Source organism: Mytilus trossulus, chromosome 6 (assembly GCF_036588685.1).
Source record: "Mytilus trossulus isolate FHL-02 chromosome 6, PNRI_Mtr1.1.1.hap1, whole genome shotgun sequence".
NCBI lineage: Eukaryota > Metazoa > Mollusca > Bivalvia > Mytilida > Mytilidae > Mytilus > Mytilus trossulus.
The window spans coordinates 1,097,395-1,122,148 of NC_086378.1; the positions used below are offsets into that span (position 1 = coordinate 1,097,395).

The 24,754-nt window shown below is 32.4% G+C and overlaps 1 protein-coding gene across 1 annotated transcript in view; it reads right to left on the minus strand.

The window, feature by feature from the left end:
- Positions 1-24,754, minus strand: part of LOC134720551 (maestro heat-like repeat-containing protein family member 1) — a 50,425-nt gene that overhangs the window by 5,320 nt on the left and 20,351 nt on the right. The window contains exons 18-37 of the mRNA XM_063582871.1: positions 21,776-21,895; positions 21,195-21,317; positions 20,829-20,849; positions 19,408-19,560; positions 18,354-18,485; positions 17,719-17,841; positions 15,341-15,420; positions 14,893-15,133; positions 14,399-14,509; positions 13,637-13,772; positions 12,866-12,978; positions 12,274-12,426; positions 11,703-11,857; positions 11,120-11,276; positions 9,373-9,510; positions 8,714-8,790; positions 5,634-5,771; positions 5,156-5,276; positions 4,223-4,369; positions 435-623 (exon numbers count right to left, since the gene is read on the minus strand). Coding sequence (XP_063438941.1) covers positions 435-623; positions 4,223-4,369; positions 5,156-5,276; positions 5,634-5,771; positions 8,714-8,790; positions 9,373-9,510; positions 11,120-11,276; positions 11,703-11,857; positions 12,274-12,426; positions 12,866-12,978; positions 13,637-13,772; positions 14,399-14,509; positions 14,893-15,133; positions 15,341-15,420; positions 17,719-17,841; positions 18,354-18,485; positions 19,408-19,560; positions 20,829-20,849; positions 21,195-21,317; positions 21,776-21,895 — 2,628 coding nt within the window. The remainder of the gene's footprint in view (positions 1-434; positions 624-4,222; positions 4,370-5,155; positions 5,277-5,633; positions 5,772-8,713; positions 8,791-9,372; positions 9,511-11,119; positions 11,277-11,702; positions 11,858-12,273; positions 12,427-12,865; positions 12,979-13,636; positions 13,773-14,398; positions 14,510-14,892; positions 15,134-15,340; positions 15,421-17,718; positions 17,842-18,353; positions 18,486-19,407; positions 19,561-20,828; positions 20,850-21,194; positions 21,318-21,775; positions 21,896-24,754) is intronic.

A 24,754-nucleotide genomic window follows, 5' to 3' on the forward strand; every position in this document is an offset into this window, starting at 1 on the left:
CTTTTGACATCAGACTCAGACTTCTCTTGAACTGAATTTTAATGTACGTATTGTTATGCGTTTACTTTTCTACATTGGCTAGAGGTATGTGGGAGGGTTGAGATCTCATAAACATATTTAACCCACCGCAATTTTGCGCCTGTCCCAGGTCAGGAGCCTCTTGTCTCTGTTTGTCTTGTATGATTTTTAATTTTTAGTTTCTTGTGTATAATACTGAGTTTAGTATGACGTCCATTATCACTGTACTAGTATACATATTTTTTAAGGGGCAAGCTGACAGACACCTACAGGTGCAGGAATTCTCACTAAATTGAAGACCCATTGGTGGCCTTTGGCTGTTGTCTGCTCTATGGTCAGGTTGTTGTCGCTTTCACACATTCTCCATTTCCTTTCTCAATTTTATATTAAAAACAAACGGACATTAGATAACCCACCTTTTCAAAGCAGGGTCTAATTCTGAGTGAGACATTAATGAGTATTGCTCTGATATGACTCTCATCTATCTCTGACAGAATCTTAGACAGTCCAGACATGGCCTCCGTGGTGATAAGGTCCTCGGGGTCTTCTTTATCATCCATACCGGCCATCATAGCTGATAGAACTGTCGTGGAGTATTGCTGTACCTGATTATAATAAGCAAAATTAGTAAATTATTTTCTGTTCATAATGAGTGACAAGATACTTTTGTTTGGAATGAAAACAATGTCTACAACATAAAATTACAAATATTTTATAGGTAAATGCAAAAAAAAAGTGCAGATGATTGGTAGGATATACGAAAAATTTCATGTTATAAAATGTAAAGTCTGTATTTCCTGATTTCTGCAGAACATCCGTTGATCTTACTGCATGTTAACAGAGAAATTGTGATGGTGTTACTACAAGTATAATTTTTACTTTTAAAAAAAAAAATTATCAGCTGTGAAAACACAGACAAGGCTATTGTAAATATTACTTGGTGGTGAAAATTTAAATTGGGTCAGGTTGTTTTATAACAAGAACAATTCTTGATCTGGACCTGCATTGTTGCATGCTACAATTTGCCATACCTGCTGTTTCTCATTACTGGCCACATTTCCCAGTCCTCTGATACACAACATTCTAACCATGTGAGAAGAATCTACAAGTCTTCCCAGTAAACATGACACATCCTTACCTGTTGTTTCTCATTACTGGCCACATTTCCCAGTCCTCTGATACACAACATTCTGACCATGTGAGAAGAATCTACAAGTCTTCCCAGTAAACATGACACATCCTTACCTGTTGTTTCTCATTACTGGCCACATTTCCCAGTCCTCTGATACACAACATTCTAACCATGTGAGAAGAATCTACAAGTCTTCCTAGTAAACATGACACATCCTTACCTGCTGTTTCTCATTACTGGCCACATTTCCCAGTCCTCTGATACACAACATTCTAACCATGTGAGAAGAATCTACAAGTCTTGACACATCCTTACCTGTTGTTTCTCATTACTGGCCACATTTCCCAGTCCTCTGATACACAACATTCTAACCATGTGAGAAGAATCTACAAGTCTTGACACATCCTTACCTGTTGTTTCTCATTACTGGCCACATTTCCCAGTCCTCTGATACACAACATTCTAACCATGTGAGAAGAATCTACAAGTCTTGACACATCCTTACCTGTTGTTTCTCATTACTGGCCACATTTCCCAGTCCTCTGATACACAACATTCTGACCATGTGAGAACAATCTACAAGTCTTCCCAGTAAACATGACACATCCTTACCTGTTGTTTCTCATTACTGGCCACATTTCCCAGTCCTCTGATACACAACATTCTGACCATGTGAGAAGAATCTACAAGTCTTCCCAGTAAACATGACACATCCTTACCTGTTGTTTCTCATTACTGGCCACATTTCCCAGCCCTCTGATACACAACATTCTAACCATGTGAGAAGAATCTACAAGTCTTGACACATCCTTACCTGTTGTTTCTCATTACTGGCCACATTTCCCAGCCCTCTGATACACAACATTCTGACCATGTGAGAAGGTTCTACAAGTCTTGACACATCCTTACCTGTTGTTTCTCATTACTGGCCACATTTCCCAGCCCTCTGATACACAACATTCTGACCATGTGAGAAGAATCTACAAGTCTTCCCAGTAAACATGACACATCCTTACCTGTTGTTTCTCATTACTGGCCACATTTCCCAGTCCTCTGATACACAACATTCTAACCATGTGAGAAGAATCTACAAGTCTTGACACATCCTTACCTGTTGTTTCTCATTACTGGCCACATTTCCCAGCCCTCTGATACACAACATTCTGACCATGTGAGAAGGTTCTACAAGTCTTGACACATCCTTACCTGTTGTTTCTCATTACTGGCCACATTTCCCAGCCCTCTGATACACAACATTCTGACCATGTGAGAAGAATCTACAAGTCTTCCCAGTAAACATGACACATCCTTACCTGTTGTTTCTCATTACTGGCCACATTTCCCAGTCCTCTGATACACAACATTCTGACCATGTGAGAAGAATCTACAAGTCTTCCCAGTAAACATGACACATCCTTACCTGTTGTTTCTCATTACTGGCCACATTTCCCAGCCCTCTGATACACAACATTCTGACCATGTGAGAAGAATCTACAAGTCTTCCCAGTAAACATGACACATCCTTACCTGTTGTTTCTCATTACTGGCCACATTTCCCAGCCCTCTGATACACAACATTCTAACCATGTGAGAAGAATCTACAAGTCTTGACACATCCTTACCTGTTGTTTCTCATTACTGGCCACATTTCCCAGCCCTCTGATACACAACATTCTGACCATGTGAGAAGAATCTACAAGTCTTCCCAGTAAACATGACACATCCTTACCTGTTGTTTCTCATTACTGGCCACATTTCCCAGTCCTCTGATACACAACATTCTAACCATGTGAGAAGAATCTACAAGTCTTGACACATCCTTACCTGTTGTTTCTCATTACTGGCCACATTTCCCAGCCCTCTGATACACAACATTCTAACCATGTGAGAAGAATCTACAAGTCTTGACACATCCTTACCTGTTGTTTCTCATTACTGGCCACATTTCCCAGCCCTCTGATACACAACATTCTGACCATGTGAGAAGAATCTACAAGTCTTCCCAGTAAACATGACACATCCTTACCTGTTGTTTCTCATTACTGGCCACATTTCCCAGTCCTCTGATACACAACATTCTGACCATGTGAGAAGAATCTACAAGTCTTCCCAGTAAACATGACACATCCTTACCTGTTGTTTCTCATTACTGGCCACATTTCCCAGCCCTCTGATACACAACATTCTGACCATGTGAGAAGAATCTACAAGTCTTCCCAGTAAACATGACACATCCTTACCTGTTGTTTCTCATTACTGGCCACATTTCCCAGTCCTCTGATACACAACATTCTGACCATGTGAGAAGAATCTACAAGTCTTCCCAGTAAACATGACACATCCTTACCTGCTGTTTCTCATTACTGGCCACATTTCCCAGTCCTCTGATACACAACATTCTAACCATGTGAGAAGAATCTACAAGTCTTCCCAGTAAACATGACACATCCTTACCTGTTGTTTCTCATTACTGGCCACATTTCCCAGTCCTCTGATACACAACATTCTAACCATGTGAGAAGAATCTACAAGTCTTCCCAGTAAACATGACACATCCTTACCTGTTGTTTCTCATTACTGGCCACATTTCCCAGCCCTCTGATACACAACATTCTGACCATGTGAGAAGAATCTACAAGTCTTCCCAGTAAACATGACACATCCTTACCTGTTGTTTCTCATTACTGGCCACATTTCCCAGTCCTCTGATACACAACATTCTGACCATGTGAGAAGAATCTACAAGTCTTCCCAGTAAACATGACACATCCTTACCTGTTGTTTCTCATTACTGGCCACATTTCCCAGCCCTCTGATACACAACATTCTAACCATGTGAGAAGAATCTACAAGTCTTCCCAGTAAACATGACACATCCTTACCTGTTGTTTCTCATTACTGGCCACATTTCCCAGTCCTCTGATACACAACATTCTAACCATGTGAGAAGAATCTACAAGTCTTGACACATCCTTACCTGTTGTTTCTCATTACTGGCCACATTTCCCAGTCCTCTGATACACAACATTCTGACCATGTGAGAAGAATCTACAAGTCTTGACACATCCTTACCTGTTGTTTCTCATTACTGGCCACATTTCCCAGCCCTCTGATACACAACATTCTAACCATGTGAGAAGAATCTACAAGTCTTCCTAGTAAACTGTTCATTACCATTTCTATCATGTCATCATTACCAGCACATTTCAGATTTATCAACTACAAGTAAATAATGTATAATCTTTAATTCTTAGCTAAATACCTTTGAAAGTGTTTGAAATGAAAATTTGTAGAATTTAAGTAATTAAAAATGAAAAGTCTTAATAGCAAAACTTGTATGTGTAATATCAAATTCTTTTTTAAAAACAGTTATTATCAAAATGTCTTCAGGTAAGGTATGGGCACTAATGATGGCCTTATGGGATTAGCCCATTTATAGCTTTTTGATATTTTAATTATTTTCACTATTTCAACAGACTATTTTGACATGTGTCCTTTATTTTACTCTCCTGTAAATTCAGAAATTATTGCGATATTTTTATTATTGCGAAATATGCCACAGAGTTATACTCCCAATAACTTAAGGTGGTACCTAACACCTTGATTTAATTTTTTTTGGCTCGTTTAATTTCCATAAAATTTTGACATAATATTAACTTTGACCCTTTGAAAAAAATATAAAAATTTCAAAGAACTGGAACAAATCACTTTTTCGGAAAAAATTGGTTGGTTATATAGCAGTTTGATAAACACTCATTTTGATCTTTGAGAAGCTTAATATTTCCTTATCAATACAACATGATTAAAATGTTTTGCTGATTTTACAGAGTTATCTCCCTGTAATGTTAGGTACCTCCTTAAACTCCATTTTGAATATTTATATATGAATTCAGCAGGATTTTTCTCAATATAGCAAAAAAATAAAATCACATTTTAATCTAAAATGACAAAATTGCAATAATAAATATATGCAATAGTTCATGAATTCACAGTATATTCAATTACCTCTGAAAAGAAAGCAGCCACTGTAACTCTCTGAGGGTCATACAAACTTGACAAGCCTGAGGCAAGAGATGTAACTATCTTTGATATGTAGGGTCCTCCTACGGCACTTTCTACTAAATATCTGAAGAATACAATGGATTTGAAAATTATTTTTAGGGATACAGCCAAACTCTATCAATTATTAGTACCCAAATATTATTAATCTTATCTTGTTATAAAATGTTTCTCATATAATAATTGCACTGTGTGATGCACAGAAATAAAATAAATTTCTCAACAGTAGCATTTTAGTGAAATAAAAGTGACAAGTTAATTCCCTTTACAATATTCAATATAAGACAAAATACACTTAGTTTGGGAAACTAAGTAATTTACTTACATATTCAATGTTCAGCATAAAAACTCCTCCTTGGTTTAAATCAAGAATGTATAATACAAAACGATACCTGTAGCAAATGTTATGAAATAAAACAGTTACCTGCATAATATGGTGACACTTTCTGGATATCTTTCTTCATCTTCAAACATTTCCCAGCAATCTTCTTTGTCAAGTCCCTCTATAATGTCCTCTGACTTTGACCTCTGTAGAAATGACTTAAATGCCTCTACAGCTGCCCTGCATATTAAAATTGTACACACTACTTTAATTTTAGTATCAATGAGAAGATAATGACCAGCTAAATTTGAATGGAATAAAAATATTAAATTTCAATTTGTACACTGTACAGTGACCTATAGTTTCTAATGTCTGTGTCATTTTGGTCTCTTGTGGACAGTTGTCTTATTGGCAATCATACCACATCTTCTTTTTTATAGGAACAGTTCTTTACAAAAGGTTTGTAATCCAATCAAATTCAATTTCAGTAATTTACATGAAAGTCTTTATTTACAAATGAAAATTACCCCATTTGATTTACAAATTAGAACAGGAAGATTTGAAGAAAAGGAACAGGAACATAAAATTGAGAATGGAAATGGGGAATGTGTCAAAGAGACAACAACCCGACCAATTAAAAAACAACAGTAGAAGGTCACCAACAGGTCTACAATGTAGCGAGAAATTCCCGCACCCGGAGGTGTCCTTCAGCTGGCCCCTATATATACTAGTTCAGTGATAATGAACGCCATACTAATTTCCAAATTGTACACAAGAAACTAAAATTAAAATAATACAAAATTAACAAAGGCCAGAGGCTCCTGACTTGGGACAGGCGCAAAAATGCGGCGGGGTTAAACATGTTAGTGCGTTCTCAACCCTCCCCCTATACCTCTAACCAATGTAGAAAAGTAAAAGCATAACAATACGCACATTAAAATTCAGTTCAAGAGAAGTCTGAGTCTGATGTCAGAAGATGTAACCAAAGAAAATAAACAAAATAACAATAATACATAAATAACAACAGACTACTAGCAGTTAACTGACATGCCAGCTCCAGACTTCAATTAAACTGACTGAAAGATTATGATTTCATCATATGAACATCAGGCACAATCCTTCCCCTTAGGGGTTTAGTATCATACCATCATAACATATATGAGAAGAACATAACCCGTGTCATGCCAACAACTGTTTTTAGAATAAATGTGTTTAGTTCTGACGCAAAGACCTTATCAGTGTCAATATTAACGCCAAAATATGCAATCTTTAATGACTTGACAACAGTATCGTAACTATATCCCTTCTTAATAAGTCTATTCGAAGGTTTTGTAAGTTTATGAGGTGAATACTGACACCTTTGTGCTTTATAAAGAATATTTTCATAAAAAATTGGATGTGAAATACCTGAACGTATAAGAAGTCTGCATGTTGAGCTATATTTACGAATGATGTCTTTATACCGATGATAAAATTTAGTAAATGTTTTGACTAGTTTGTGATATCGAAAACCCTGGTGTAATATTTTTCAGTAATACATAAATTTCTCTTGTTAAAATCTAAAACATTGTTCATACCTGCCAACTTTCACGATTTAGGCGTGTACTACACGATTTTGACCCTTAGTCACGATTGCACGATCGTGTTCCTGAAAAACCCTCTAAAACACGATTTGGTGAAAATCTACACGAAAAATATTGTTGTTCCCGATTTTGAACTGTGTCTAATGGAGGAAAATCGTGTTCAGCCAATCAAATTGTGTGTTTCTCATGATCAAATTAATCAGCCAATCAAAAACGTTTTCTCTCAAGATTGTTTTAACATGCTAGATATTGAACTTGTGTTGTATTCCTCTGTTTGTCATGTTTGTTGGTCAGAATATATTGTAAAAACGTGAACATGGCAAACGATTTTTCAACAGCAAGGAGGTTCTTACACAGAATAAGAATAAAAGCATGGCTGATTGACAAACTTCAATGATGCAGTACTACCATGAATATAATAAATAGTAGTTTATTCACTAATTTATTGACATTACATATACACTTGCTGTTACATAATTTCATTTATGTATTCAATCATTTAAAGTATAATGTACTATTCATTATTTTTCACATGGACCACCACACCCACATCAACATGAGGAACCCCTTAAATGAGGGAATACCCTTAGTCAAGGGGTCACTGTTGTAAAAAAATAAAATAGAAAAATGTAGATTTATTAACTTTAAATTGGGAAATTCTGACATTATATTTGGAACAGCTTTTCTAAATGAAGAGTCCTATTATTTTGAATAATAAAGAAGATATAAGGCCAAGAACATATCGAAATTCTTGGACATGTGTTGACCATATAATACCAGATAGGTCATAAGATGAATAGTTCTTTGGGAAAAGTTTCTTCAAATACAAAATGTAATATGCATATGATTGTGTGCTCATTTGTACTTTAAAAGTGGTTTTCAATGTCCTAACATTGAGGGGGGATCCCTATGTGTTGTTCCCAACCTGATAAAGGTCCTTCTTTGTGTATAATTTTAGATTGGAAAAGTCAACAACTATTTAGTATCCTTACACATGAAAATAATTCCTGGTCTTACAGCTACATGTTCATATTTTCTGCTGATATAATAACTAGAATCATTCAAATAAACTTTTAAAAAAAAAGGGATGTAAGCTCATCTTACAAATCATGCAAATATGACACTTTTTCTAGACTACAAAACAGCACGCGCAAAATAGTCGTCGCAAAGAATTTTAAACTTTGAAATTGTTGTCACGCGCTAAAACCCCCATGGGCATTTTCAAAAGTTGGCAGGTATGATTGTTACATACACGAGCGAATCGTACAAGTTGAGATATATAAACACCGTAAGATGGTGACAATATTTATTTATTGAAGATGCATGGTAATATCTAAACTATACATTAGCATAAGAAATATTTAACTCAAAAGAGAGTGGTAAAGGGTTATTTTCGTGCAACGTGTTTTGCCATTTTTATATCACATGCAGCTCTGAAAAAGGTTGGTTATTCACTGTGTTTCGTGATATCAGTAAAAAGATGACCAAGCAAGAAATTAATTATTCGTTCATCATGAAATAGCAATTTGATTTCGTGTTCTTCGGTGCAGATACCCCCCTTTAGGCCCCTCTTAAAACATGAAAGAGGAATTGACTTACAGACTAGGAACTGGAACCTTAGATGATGGAGGTGGAACAGATTTCTTCTTTTCTTTTGGTTTACTTTCTCTTTCCTCCTAAAAACAAAAGTCAGACACTAATTAAAAGGATTCAACTCACAATTTATTATATTTCAAACTGATAAACACAATTCTGTTGTTCAACTGATTGGTGTTTAACATCCAACCATTGATGTCATATACATAATCGGGAACTTAAACTTACCAGTAAAAATACAAATCTTTCAGAGCTTAATATAAGAAATGAAAGCTTGACCATCATTGAAGATTGTACATATTTTTCTTGTTACTGTAAATTTCAGAAATTATTGCGTGCATTTATTATTGCAATTTTGTCATTTAAAAGACTTAAATGCAATTTAAATTATTACGATTTTCTGTTTTATTTGTACAAAACATTTCAAAATGCCAGTTTAAATTATTGCGTTTACAACTCTGTCACATTTTTCGCAATAATAAAAACCTCGCAATAATTTCTGAATTTACAGTATTCTGTTCATAAGGTATTTAAAATAATTGTTCTGAAAAATTCAAAGTTCATTCAACATTTTGAAACTCAAAATAAGGGAAGATAAGGTAAATGCAATATAGCCATCATTCCTAGAGGGGGTGTAGAAAAAGGCTGATGATTTGACTTACCACAACAGGTTTCGGCGGCTTACAATCAATAGAAGAACCAATTCTTATAAGGAGAGAAGAAAAGAATCTGTGGTAATTCTTCTTTACCACCTCCTCAGATTCTTCAACATCAAATATAATTTTTAAAGCACAAGTCACCTGCAATTGGAGAAAAAAAACAGTTGTGTTACAGATGTCATGTATTCAACATCAAATATAATTTTTAAAGCACAAGTCACCTGCAATTGGAGAAAAAAACAGTTGTGTTACAGATGTCATGTATTCAACATCAAATATAATTTTTAAAGCACAAGTCACCTGCAATTGGAGAAAAAACCAGTTGTGTTACAGATGTCATGTATTCAACATCAAATATAATTTTTAAAGCACAAGTCACCTGCAATTGGAGAAAAAACCAGTTGTGTTACAGATGTCATGTATTCAACATCAAATATAATTTTTAAAGCACAAGTCACCTGCAATTGGAGAAAAAACCAGTTGTGTTACAGATGTCATGTATTCAACATCAAATATAATTTTTAAAGCACAAGTCACCTGCAATTGGAGAAAAAACAGTTGTGTTACAGATGTCATGTATTCAACATCAAATATAATTTTTAAAGCACAAGTCACCTGCAATTGGAGAAAAAACCAGTTGTGTTACAGATGTCATGTATTCAACATCAAATATAATTTTTAAAGCACAAGTCACCTGCAATTGGAGAAAAAAACAGTTGTGTTACAGATGTCATGTATTCAACATCAAATATAATTTTTAAAGCACAAGTCACCTGCAATTGGAGAAAAAACCAGTTGTGTTACAGATGTCATGTATTCAACATCAAATATAATTTTTAAAGCGTAATTAATGTGCATTAGGAATAGAATGCAGTTGCACTTATGTGTTGCATCTACTTTGTAGACATACCTGACAACTTTTCAAAATAAACATGAGGAATTTTAAGTGATGGAAAACTTCAGCTTGTCTCACATTATTTTAATGAGAATGTTTATGCTTAAATACCATTTAAACTCATTTGGATGCCTGTTTAAAGGTGATCAGGTTATAAAATAAAGAATTTCAAGGTTCAGGTCATCTTCAAATGGATCCACCATACATGAGGGTCATAATGGGGGTACCTTCATTGCCAAATGACATTAACAGTAATTTTTGGTGCATGACAATAACATGAACACTTTCTTTTAGATGATAAAAAACGATTTTGACAAATTTCATATTTTTTTCTCAAAAAATGACGGTTACAATAATTATTTGAGACCTCTGACAAATAACGATAAGGATGTTTTGACAAATATGGTAAAAATTTTAACCAATTTGACACTATTGGTAGTCGAAAATGACTATTTGACGTCTGATGGTAAAGGGCATTACTACCCTCATACATCAGGATAGTTGGAAGGTCTGCATATCATTAACCATACCTTAGTTACATTTAAACCTATTTAACCATTAATTCAGTGGTTGTCGTTTGTTTATGTGTTACATATTTGTTTTATGTTCATTTTTTTACATAAATAAGGCCGTTAGTTTTCTCGTTTGAATTGTTTTACATTGTCTTATCGTGGCCTTTTATAGCTGACTATGCGGTATGGGCTTTGCTCATTGTTGGAGGCCGTACAGTGACCTATAGTTGTTAATGTCTGTGTCATTTTGGTCTTTTGTGGATAGTTGTCTCATTGGCAATCATACCACATCTTCTTTTTTATATTTAGGTAAATGTAATTGATTATAATTAATAAAACTTACAGCTAATGGTTGTTGTGTAGCAATTTTGATTGTTCTGTCTCCATCTTTCTTTTCTTCATATGGTAATTGTCTGGAAAGCATGTCCAACATCTGATCAGTGAAACCAGATGTTAACATTGCATCCTGGGATAGAATCTGCCATATTGCTACTATATTGCTGAAATTACATGTTTACAGATGTTATATAAATCTATCCTGGGATAAAATCTGCCATATTGCTACTATATTACTGAAATTACATTTATATACATAATAGTTGTTATATATATACAAGGTTAAGATGACTGAGCAATGATTACAAATGTTTAAGATAAGTAACAAATGTATCACAAGGCAGTTGGAGTGTTGGTACAGCTTAAAATCACTTTTAAGATAATGTGCCATTTAGACCTTACCTATCATAGGATAATGGATAACTCAGTAAAGCCTTTAATACATTTGTGAGATGATGTGACGACAATGTTCTGACAGATCTTAGTGTACCCTTACCTATCATAGGGTAATGGATAACTCAGTAAAGCCTTTAATACATTTGTGAGATGATGTGACGACAATGTTCTGACAGATCTTAGTGTACCCTTACCTATCATAGGGTAATGGATAACTCAGTAAAGCCTTTAATACATTTGTGAGATGATGTGACGACAATGTTCTAACAGATCTTAGTGTACCAGTTCTGGTCTGATCAAACTCAATCTGACCCAACTTGTCATGAAGATAACCAATTATGGTAGAAACCTGCAAAGAAAAAAAAATCATTTAACATATTTTAGGAGTTAATATTCATTTAGCAAAATTTGTACATGTATGTTGTACCAATTTTTTATTCTTCTAGGACAAATAATGTGTAGAAATTTTTAATAATTTGTACTTTCTTTCTGAAAAAATGTTCATTTTCGAAATAAATAAAGCTGTAATAGTTGCTTAAGAAAGGCTCAATTTCTCAGTTATTATACAGGTAAAATTTGTTCACATGAATTTCATATGAATCTCATGTGAAACTCACAAAAACTGATTTCACGTGAAATTCACATATAAGCTCGTTTGAGGTGAAATTGATTTGAATTTCATGTGAGTGAAATTTGCCGGTGTATCTTTTTACATTTTTTGGCAACTTTCAAGCTTTATTGATTGTGCAATGGGCCATTACATACCTGTTTTGATACTTCATTTCCTCTAGCTTTAAGGATGCCATTAAGTACAACACAAGCCCCAGATGAACTGTGTGACTGTGGATCTAATAGCCCTTCTTGTAAAACATCTAAAAACTCTATCAGTTGACCACTTGGTAACTTTTTAGCAATTACCTAAAAATAAAAATAAAACAGGAATGCTTGTGTTGTCATGCCAAGCATCCCTTACTCCAAATTCAAAGTATCTGAAACATCTGACAATTGTCCCATAAATCCATAGAGCACTTCTAAGAAAAGTGCTACGAAAATATTAGTTGGATGAACAGATAGGACAAGAGGAAAGCAATATAGCCCCATGTTTAGTGGAGTATGATTGATTATTGTAAACTTCAGCTCAAATATATAAAATAATTAATTTGTTAATTTTCACAGTTAGTGAAAACAGTTCCAGGGTCCAAGGTTCCATCTTCTTATCTATATGTTATATCTTCTAGTAGGGAGATTTTTCTGTTTCATGGGAATTATATCATTTTATATATTTAAAAAAAAAATTCATGTTGTTTTCCTTCTTATTTAGTTCCTTTTTAGTTTTTCAATAATTAAGACAATTTACCTTGGCAAGATCGTTTATGACACTGAATAAAACATTTGGATCATCTTTCTCTAGCCGTTCTTTAAGTGTACACAGAGCATCAATCATCTGGTCTGGCTGGTCCATTGAATTACCTTCAAAATACCAATACTGTAATTCAGAAATTATTGCGAAAAATGCAACAGGATTATAATCGCAGCATTCAAAACTCACATTTTGCCTTTTATTTATATGAATCAAACAGGAATTTTCTGAATATCACAAAAAATACAATCACATTTAAGTCTAAAAAAAAACATAACTACAATAATAAATGAATGCAATAATTTCTGAAATACCATATGCAAATCATAATATTTTAAATGTCCCACATCCCATTCCATTCCATTCTTTTTATATAAAAAATTTCTTTGGGCAAGGTAGTTTTTAATTAAGTTGGGAGTCCAATCAACTTGAAACTAAGTATACATGTTGCTTATTATATGATCTTTCTAATTTTAATGCCAAATTAGAGTTTCTACTAATTTCGAGATCCACTGAACATAGAAAATTAAAGTGTTAATAGGGGATCCATGTACTATGGAACCATTCTTGTTTAAATCAATTTTTGAATTGTTTCACATTTTTTAGTGTTGGGGCAAATTATATCAGACTAAAAGTTTAAGGTTTTGATCATCTAAATTTTTGTTGAAATTATTTTATGCAAATAATTTTTGTTGTGATAACAATGAGTAAAAATAATGTTCCATAACATAACAAAGATATCAAGTATGATATATTCTTTGATTTTACCTGCTATTTTTGAAGCAATCCTAAGTGTACACTGAACACAGTCCATAGCCATCTGTCTAACTCTTATATTGGGATCTGTACATCTTGGGACTAACTTGGCAAGGATGACACATTCAGTGGGAAAATCTGTTATATTCTGAAAGAACGATAATTATTTCATGTTGAATAGGCTGAATTATTTTTTAATGTTCCCTTCAATATTGTTTCATTGCCACATGACAGTTATTGGTATATTAGCCATGAAGTTAGTTGCAGTCAACAGTGAATGCCAGCATCTTCTTTTGTAGTTCCCTCCTGTTAAGGATCACTCCATATATATGTAACCCCAGTATAATATTGAAGGCTCCATATCTAAATCTCTCAAGTCCTTCGCGAAAACTATTTTAAGCTTTCCACACTAATTTTGTGATTGTGTTTGACAGATTTGCTGTAGGGTTTTCTTACTAAATTTAGAGACCTTTGGGAATCCTTTATACTGCTATATTTAAATTTATTTTATTTTTCAAATTGAGGTTTTAGGGCGAAAAAATTTAGAAGAAAATTGATCCAAAAGATCAAGATTAAATTCCTACCTTTCCAATGGGTAGAGGCTTTGCTCATTGTTGAAGGCCGTACAGAGACCTATAGTTGTTAATACATGTATCTGTGTCATTTTGGTCTCTTGTGGACAGTTGTCTCATTGGCAATCATACCACATCTTCTTTTTTTTTTTTTTTATAGAACATGGTCACTGTCACATATAAAACAAACAAAGCTACTTACATTTGAACTTGGTTCCATATTTTCTAACAAAAAGTTTTCTACAATAAGAAGTGTTGTTAAACTCCTTTCTCGCTCATACTCTTCAATAGAAAGAAACCATTTACTCAGTTGCTGAAATTGATAATATACATGATATAAGAACGCTACAAAAATCTTGCTTCAGCTTTTTCTTTAAAATCAATAAGCACAATTTTTTTCATGTATGTAGTAAAAAAATATGCTGTTGCAGTTTCAAATAGTAAATAGGAAAACTTATTTCAAAGAAAGGATAAGTCAAATTTGATCTGCAATAATCCTGAATTTCTTTGGTATGTTAGAATGTATTTGTGATTATTTTAAATATCAAACATAATTTGCCTTTCTGTCTTTTAACTTTACTCAGTACACCATACTCGAACAAAATTTATGCTCAAAATCCAGTATTCTTGAATACAATTATCATGCTCAATCTTTTTTTGACTCAATGCCAGAATTGACAGAAAAGTAAATATTACCTTGAATATAGTATTGAGGCCATTAGGAGTGAGATCTTTGAGGAGTATTTCTTTGAGTAAGTCATGTAAAGCATCAAACGTTGCTGACATCAGCACTTCAGCTTCTAACGTCTTGTCATATGATTCTTCCTTCGCCTTCTTTGATACCGGTAGACCACCAGGTGGCAGTGGATAAATACAGTCTATACTGGTTTTCACAAGATCAAGTTCTTCTGCCTCATTTAAACGGGGATCCAGTTTACTAATTCAGTTAAGAAATTTTTCGTTTATAAGTCGTATAATTTCATAATTGAAAATTTTGAATTCACTTTAATGACAATTTTCATATTTCAAAAAGCTGACTGAATGTCAAAATACTGATGCATTTCTATTGATGATAAATATAATATAATTTTTTTTTAGTTAAGGATGAAACCAGCAACAAAAGTAATTATTTGTATAAGGATACACTAAAGTTGAACAAGCATTCATTGCTAAAGCTCTTGTTTCATTGGTTAATGATGTTGTACTCTCCATCTGCATATAACTCTACAACATTCAAACATTCCATCATCATTGGAAGTCATATGATATGAGCTGCATCCAATAGAAGTTGACCTTATGCAAATGAATATCAGTACATCTATTTACTTATTTTTGGAAGGAAAAATCTGTATGCAAAGTCTTTAACTGTTTGAAAATTGAAGACAAATACATGATATAAGAACGCTATACAAAACAGTCTTATCCAATTTGTACTTGAACAAATAAAATATGTTTAAACAAATAAAAAACATACCAACAATTAGTTTTTATTTCTTTTTTAAACGTGCCATAAACAATCAAAGTCTTATCAATGTACACGTATACCTGCACTTGTATACAGTCAATTTCTATTCAACACAGCTCTTACATTGTCATAAAAAATGTTATATTTATTCTTCTTTTCTATGTATTCAGTATGAAACATGAATACTTAGATAATGAATAATGAATTGCTAAAAACAGAATTAAACAATTTTCTATATTATACAACAATGTAATAAAATATCCTTTTTCGTAATATTTCATTTTGAAAAAAAATGATATGTTTCTGCTAATTGTTACTTTTGATGGAAATATGTTAAGATTGAAATACAGAAGAATCAGCTGTTGAAAAAATAATTCACGAGAATACTATAAAAGTAATTTAACACTCACTGTAACCTGAATGGTACATAGTCATAAAACAGAAGAAACATACTATCACTGATTCTGAGAATTCAAATATTTTCATGAAAAGTACTATAATTTTGTGTTTCTGATTAGTTTAAAATTATTTTTGTAAAAAGTGGATGGTAGGATAGACAAACATACAAACAGAAAAGCATAATGCTGTCTCATGGGGCATACAAATTTGTAACAATAATTTTATAAAAACGACTTATAAGTTTTATATCAATTAAACATCAGATAAGAATCAACAGAAGAAACATGTACAGACAATTTATAAGTGTGGAAACATGTATAGACAATTTACATGTGTGGAAACATGTATAGACAATTTATGTGTGGAAACATGATAGACAATTTATATTTGTGGAAACATGTACAGACAATTTATATGTGTGGAAACATGCATAGACAATTTATATGTGTGGAAACATGTATAGACAATTTATATGTGTAGAAAAATGTATAGACAATTTATATGTGTGGAAACATGTATAGACAATTTATATGTGTGGAAACATGTATAGACAATTTATGTGTGGAAACATGTATAGACAATTTATATGTGTGGAAACATGTATAGACAATTTATGTGTGGAAACATGTATAGACAATTTATATGTGTGGAAACATGTATAGACAATTTATATGTGTGGAAACATGTATAGACAATTTATATGTGTGGAAACATGTATAGACAATTTATATGTGTGCTGTTGGTGGGAAACAATGTATTAAAAAAGAAATGGGAAAATAACACAAAGGTTTGGTGAATGTTATCTGTCTGCTTTAAAGCTATTCAAACTTATAATTTTTGCCTCTATTATTAGTACTATGAAAACATTTGTTTGGATGGTTATAAACTTGTCATTTTTTGGGCCCTTTATGGTTTGTTGTCTGGTGTGAGCCAAGGCTTCGTGTTGAAGACTGTACTTTGATCTATAATGCCATTAATGGTTTACTTTTATAAATTAAGTCTTGGATGGAGAGTTGTCTCATTGGCATTCATACCACATCTTCCTATATCTATTGATTACTTATTTGTCAATGATTTCTCTAGACATGCAGTTCTTAAAATAAACTTTTTTTCCTGAAATGAAGAACCTTTTTTTATATTCATCAGAATACAATGTTAATTTGATTGTGTAGTTATAGAACCAATCTGACAGTAAGATCTAAATTATGGAATGTAAAAGTGTTATAAAATAGCTAAAAATATGATTATTTTAGAATTATAAATTTGTATTTTGGGTTAATGAAATAACTTCCTGTATTTTTACACTTACAGAAAAAGGCTTGAAGTATGAAACCATTATGATAGATCACAGTACAGTTTATAGTTATATTCATTATGAAGGAGTGGTAAAGTCAATGAAGCCAGACCAGAAATATTTCTTATACAAAGATTTGTGATAATGGTTTGCTATTGTGCAATTCATTGTTTCAGAATTTAAGGGATTCTTGGTAATTTTTTACAAAACTATACACCAAAACATTATGATTAGTTTACAACATCCTAAACAAAGGATAACCAACCAATGGCATACAATTATTTTCATTTTGATGTTCAAATAAATTACCCATAATCCTTTAGATTTTGAAACAATGAATTAGGAAAAAAGGTCCAGTATATACCTGAAGATGAGTAATAAACTCGCCACGGTTACTAAAATTATATGTTGTTTTAAGATGGTCTGGATGTAACGCATCACCAATCAAGTCGAGCGTGCGAATTAGGTTTTGTTTTACTGATGTATCCTGATAAACCAAACGAAAATATATACATAAAGCAAATACTACATGCAATTGATGGTTTTCCATGAAAATGGAGAAAAGAAAAGATTTTTGCAAGAATAAATATTTTGTCTTAATTTTCAATATCTATAATCTTAATTCAAATCCAGTTTGTACTGTCATCAACTCATACAAATGAAGTTTTGAAAAAAATTAAATCAAAATAAACAGGTTTCAGAAAAAGGCATGATGATTTAAAAATGACTCTTCCTTTTCAAAAACTGATGTCATTTTCTTATAATTTTTTTTGAAGGGTACTTAAAACAAGGGACATGACTCTTTACAAAATTTATTTTTTTACATGATACTGCATTGTTAGTTAAAATTTCAAAAATCAAATTGAAAATTACTAAATCATTCAGTGTAAAAAATTTACAAATTTTAAAAGTATTGGTAAACACAGAAAACAACAAAAAATCTCTTCTTTCTCCATTTTACACAAAATCACCACAAAAACAAACACAATTCAGAATTACCTTAACTGACGAAATGAATTTTTGCTTTGGTATGAATGTATGTGATTTCTTCATTATCTTAGGATCAAAAGCTTTTCCAATTAATTCAATTGTCCTGATTAAACATCGTCTAAGTTCTAGATTGTGGGCATCCTGTAAGTAAACACTAATAAACTGATCTCATTTCAAATTAATATCCATTTTTTTCTATTTTAATCCAACTTGATAAATCAAACACTTAAAAATCAATTATTCTTAAAAAAATAAACATTTGTTTTACTGCTAATGTATACCCTTTTTACCTACATCATTATGGTAATGTGACTACTATTTGTCCCATAACACTTGAGTTGTCAACTATATAAATCAGTGTTTTTTTCACATAATTATCACAATAAAGTTTCAAAACACTGAAACACTTTCGAGTAAACACCAAGATAAAGTATCAACAATATTGTTCAGACATATTTGTATCCAAACTTATAAAAGTATTAACTAATTTTCCTGCAAATGATCAGTTCAACTTGAACTTAACCTACGGCTTATTTCCAATTTGTTTAGCATTGAAATCATTAAAATTATTGAAGTTCAAGTGTAACAATTAAAAATTCTTCAATTGAGTTCATCTTAAATTTACCGATTTCCCATTCAACCAATTTTGGTTTCAACACCTGATAGTTTTTAATAGCACTTATAATATAGAATTAAAATATGATTGACAGCTAGCAAAATTGTTTTCACATATTTGTGATTTTTGTTGTAAACAACAGTTTCAGCGTCATTTTGTACATCACACAGTAAACTTAACATTCCCATAATAATGGTTGTAGACCATGTGTTGTCTTCAAACAATTTTTTTAAACTTTTTCAACATGCACCAATTCAGAATAACAAAAATGTATATTCACATTAAGATATCTTCCAGTATTTTTTTACATTTCTAAAAAAAAATGTGCTTTAGCAAGTATCTTGTTTATAATTAGTCAGAATATGCGATTTTACATAACTGCATACTATACACAGCCAAATACGGTAGTCAAAATATGTGATTACAATGACTTCAAAATATAATTACCTTTACATTGGCAAAGTATGGCTGAATACTTCTAAGGATTGTAGCTTCCATTCTTGACACAATGAGAGATACTGGAGAAAACAAGGCTACAAACCCATAACACAGCATCAATGTAGCTTTTGTCCTTTCAATATCAACTTCAGACTTCTCACCCTAAAACAGAAAACATTTTATCATCTTTATTTTTACAAAGAAATAAAACTTTCTAAGTTTGGTGTGTTCTCAGTGCTTTTTGGGATAAAACTTCCATCAGGACGGCTCAAACACAAAACTGTAATACCAACAATGTATATTTACTTTCATATAAGAAAAGTTTATGACCAAAAAGGAGTAAAATCCAGCTAAAGTCCAAAAAGAAGTAAAATCAGGTAAGGTCCAAAAAGTAGTCAAGTCCAGCTAAGGTCCAAAAAGAAGTAAAATCAGGTAAGGTCCAAAAGTATATGATCTAAGTCATGGTATGATTTTGTTGTCCTAAAGAGCCTTCCACCAAAAGCCCTAGCTATAAAACCAGGATGAATCCACCAATTTCTACATTAGAAAATGCCTGAATTAGGTCAGGAATACGACAGTTGTTATCCATTTGTTTGATGTGGGTGAGCTTTTGATTTTGCAATTTGATTTAGGGACTTTCTGTTTTGAATTTTCCTAGGAGTTCAGTATTTTTGTGATTTTGCTTTTTATTTGTCTCAATGGCAATCATACCACATCTACTGATCATAACAGCAGTCCCACTTTTATAAAGACAACACTCATACCAGATGAAAACTTTGCCAAAGGCTGTTTTCCTAAGCAAAATCAGTGAAAAAAGCTCACGAAGTCATACCTTCTCTTTTTACAAAATTGAGAAAAAAAATATCACTTGAGTTCCCGTAGATGGAAAAATATTATATAAAGAAATGATCAAAGATGAGAAAAAAGCAATAATTATAGATTATTGTTAATCATCTCAACAAGATTGATTTTCTCGCTTGAGTGGGCATGACGAAAGCGAGAAAAGCAATCGAGTTGAGATTACAAATGATATATGACGATGTTGTTAATTTCATGAGCAACACCACATGCCTCCTTAGATTATAGTGATAATTTTCCATCTCAAGCAAGAAGCATGATATGAAAAACTATCACAAAAAAAAATCAAAGGAAAATGTACAAAATAGCGATAATTAATGTTATCTGACTGGTAACAGTGAAAACAACTAGTGAAAATCATAAGGATCAGTACAAACGAAGAAAATATAAATCAGATAAGCTTATATCTTCTGCACAGTTTGTTTTTGTCAGCCTTATAAAAACATGCATGAAACATATATCATATGTCAGACAGGATCATGAAGAAAAGATGGTCATTATTACAATAATATTATTTTTTCTATATCAAGTTTGCTTAGATTTATAGTTATATTTAAAGCAGGTTTACTAACCTTATTTGCAGCAAACCCTATCTATTTCCAAAACACATTTGTTGTTAGTGAGTTAAGTATGTTTCATTGATTTTAAATCTCTTTGAAATGTTACGTCTTCCATACATTATTAATCGTAAACATCAGTAAGTTAGTGAAATGAATTTGTAAGTCTAGTGAGACAAGGTAATAGCATTATGGAAAACCTCATTGCAAATACACTTATAATTGAATATGTTAGATAAGACTGACCATACAAAAGCTATGCTCATGTCTGAAGATGCACATTTTATTTATTAGGTTCGAATGCAAACTAATCAATTTTCAATGAACTTACTATTGTAAAACAGCACTAATTTATCATATTGACACATCTATTACACTAACCTTCATAAAACTGAACAACCCTGATGATTTCTGCTGAAGTTCTGTTTTAGCGACTGATTCTAATTTGGAAAGTACAGCATCTAAATGTGAAGCAGCACAGAATCCCATAGCTATAGCACAGCCCTGTGAATATAAAATATGATAAATGTGAAGCAGCACAGAATCCCATGGCTATAGCACATCCCTGTTGATATAAAAAAAACATAATGCAAAATCCAGCTCATCATTGTACCTATTGGAATATATTTACCTTCAATAGGCATGGCTTCATCCCTAGATTTTCATTACAAAGTGAATTTGTTAATCATCCTTTCCCACTCTTCAGTTTCCATTGAACATCCTAACAAAAATTTATATCTTTACCAATATTAACAAATTTTGAATGTTATCTTCACATATACAGCACTGGAAAAATCCATTTCTCATTTCACTGCTCACAACTTTGAACCAATTGAAAACATCAAAACAACTTCTCAAGTTGTTACATGGAAGGATTAAAAAAGTCCTAAACAAAGTTAGCTGATGAAAACAATAAAGCAACATTTTTAATGAAGCAATTCTTGAAAATGAAATAAACCTACCTCTCTCTCTGTTTGATCTGTATGTTTCACTGATCCAAATATCAAATCCAAATGTTTTCCTACAAAATCTTTCTTTGTTGATTTTCTTGTAATCACACCAAGACATTTATACATAAAATTCTGGAATTAAAAAAACAAACATTTTTTAAACTGGTCAATATTATAATTTAAGAAAATAAATGTTTTTGGAATAATCTTTATTAATTGGTATGCTTAAGATCATATAAAATGCATTAGAGCATTCATGCCAAAAGGAGTATAAAAGCTACATTAAGGTAGCTAGGGTGTCTTCCTCCATCTTGGATTTGGAAATACCAGAAAGCAAGGTCTACATCTTTCATAAAATATGCAACTTTTAGAGTAGTGGGTAATATATGTGTTAGGACTTTCACTTCAATATAGAAAATAACATGTTTTATCATATTTATGGTTGTTTTTTTTAACAAATCAAAGAGCTGAAAGCTCTGAAGAAAAATGACGCCACTGTCTCTAATATTGGGATAGTTTTTATGCAAGTCTTGATTTTCACATACCGTAATTTGTTTAACAATGCAACATGTCTCGTAAGCATATAATTGATATTCGTATATGTGTGTGTGTGAAGTGAAGGTGCCAACTGGCTGTGTTTTTTTTTTAAGACAAATGAATAGGTCAAGACTACCTGAATTGTACAAATAAATCCTGTGGAAAGGCTTCTATATTTCTCACTGGTACATAGGCTGAATCCGGGTCCATTCGCGCCCATTCACGTTTGCGCCAACTCATGTTCGCCCCATTTCACTTTCACACCCTACATGTTCGCAACTAATCTTAATTGGTTTTGTGTTTAATAACTCTGTAAGCAAGTGTTTTCTTATAAGTATAGTTGTTGTCATTGTCTCAAAATAAAGTGAGACAGCATTTTTTTTTTGTGTTGAATAAATCTTAATCATGTTTTGGATAGCGTATTGTTAAAGATAATAATAATCCTTTCTAAATAAAGTGGTATTTTGTCAACGTTTTATTTAGCGTTGAATAACTCTTAATCATGTTTTGGTTAGTGTATTGCTATACTTTGTTTCATTGACCTCTTTCATAATGAAGTGAGATTCTGACTATTTTTTTTTCTGTGTGTTGAATAAATTTTATCATGTTTTGGTTATAATAGTGGATTGCTATATTTTGGTTCCTATATTTTATTGTTTCGTTGTTTCAGATCAAAGGGCTTAAAAACAATTATCTTTTGTGTTTTTCCTTTAAAATCTTCAATGTTTTACTCATACCAAGCTATAAATACATTCAGTATTTACACCAAAGCAATTTAAAACAACAATCATGATTTTCCAATTATTCAACTTGAATTTGAATTAAAATTGGGCGCGAATGAGTAGAGTGCGAACGAACCTTGGGTGTGAACGTGCGAGGTGAGAAAGTGTATTGGGCGCAAACAGACCTGATACCACATAGTCTGAACCCCCTTCTCCCACAAAATATGAAGTAAATTAAAAACAAATTGTTCAGAGAACAATTGAAGTCTTTCCACTAGAAAAGATCTATTTTTATATTGAAATATGAAAAATCAGTTTAAAATGTTAGTTCCTATGGCTTTATGATGTCCTATTAACCTATGACCTTGACCTCAATTTCAAGGTCACAAACCATGGACCTTGAATCAAAATATCCTAGGTCTTTAATATGTTTGGTTAATGAGTACTACCACTTGACGCGTAATTTTAAATGTAAGATGGACAAAAACTCCCTTTTATTGTATGCGCAGCCTTTCAACCAAAATATACAAGTAAGGACATGTCGCAACTAATAATTTATGAAAAATTATTTGTCAAAATGTCATACAGTATTTGAAAAGAAGTGAAAATAAGCCAAAATCAAAATTTATAATATGACCTTGACCTTTGACATTGACCTCATTTTTAGTACCAATGACCTCATGAAGACCTTAGGTCTCTATCAGTTATGGTTTACCAGTTGAAAATGCATATCGCTTGAATCAAATGAAAAAGGGGGAATAACTCTCATATGGAGTCCCCATAGAGCTATGGTTCAAACGAATATTCTTATCCTAAATATGTAACGAGCAATTTGGTAAAATAAAATCTTTTACGGTTACGAAGGAGAGGTGGCCACAAGAAAAACAGTGTTTGGGGAGATAACTCTTACAACATAATGTATTTTGTTATAATTACATTTGATATATGTTTCATTATAATACTTTATTCTGATTGGCTAACTGCACATCACATGTTATTCCTCAAGCAATTGCATCGCTCAATAAAACTTTTCATTCATGATAACACGTGGTCCCACAATAAAGTGCACAGATGAATTGAATAAAAAAGTCATAAAATTCGTGTTTTCATGATCCTAGCTAAAAAAAGTAATTATAAGTATTGAATGTTTCTTTTTGTAACCTCATAGGGTTGCAAAAGCGTTGACCGTGTGCACATTTTTAGAATGAAGCGCTTACGCTTACGCTTACGCGCTTCATACAAAAAGTACTTAGGTCAACGCTTTTACACCTCAATGAATTTACAAAAAAAAAGCATTCAATACTTAAATGCAGTTGTAAATTTTTAAAGCAAAAAGAGTTAATACTAACTTTCACTTTTTTTGGATGTTCATGTACATTTTGTATGTATTTATTTTTCTCAACTACATGAATTTTTTGGTGTATTTTTAATGATATATATGAGTAGTCCAAATAATTATTACGTCTGGCAAGGCTTTTTAAATTTTATTCTGGGACACCTTCCTATGACCACAAGGCTATGTTAATTTTTTTCTGGGACGCCTTCTTAGGAAGCCTTCCTACGAATGTCTTAGGAAGGCGTCCCAGAAAAAAATAAAATAGCCTTGTCAGACGTCATTATTATTTGGACTAATACATGAGATATTGGATATTTTTTTGCATTATTTAACCAGTTGAGTCTTTTACAGGATTGTTTGTTTAATGCTGTTTAAACATTACTGAAAAAAAAAACA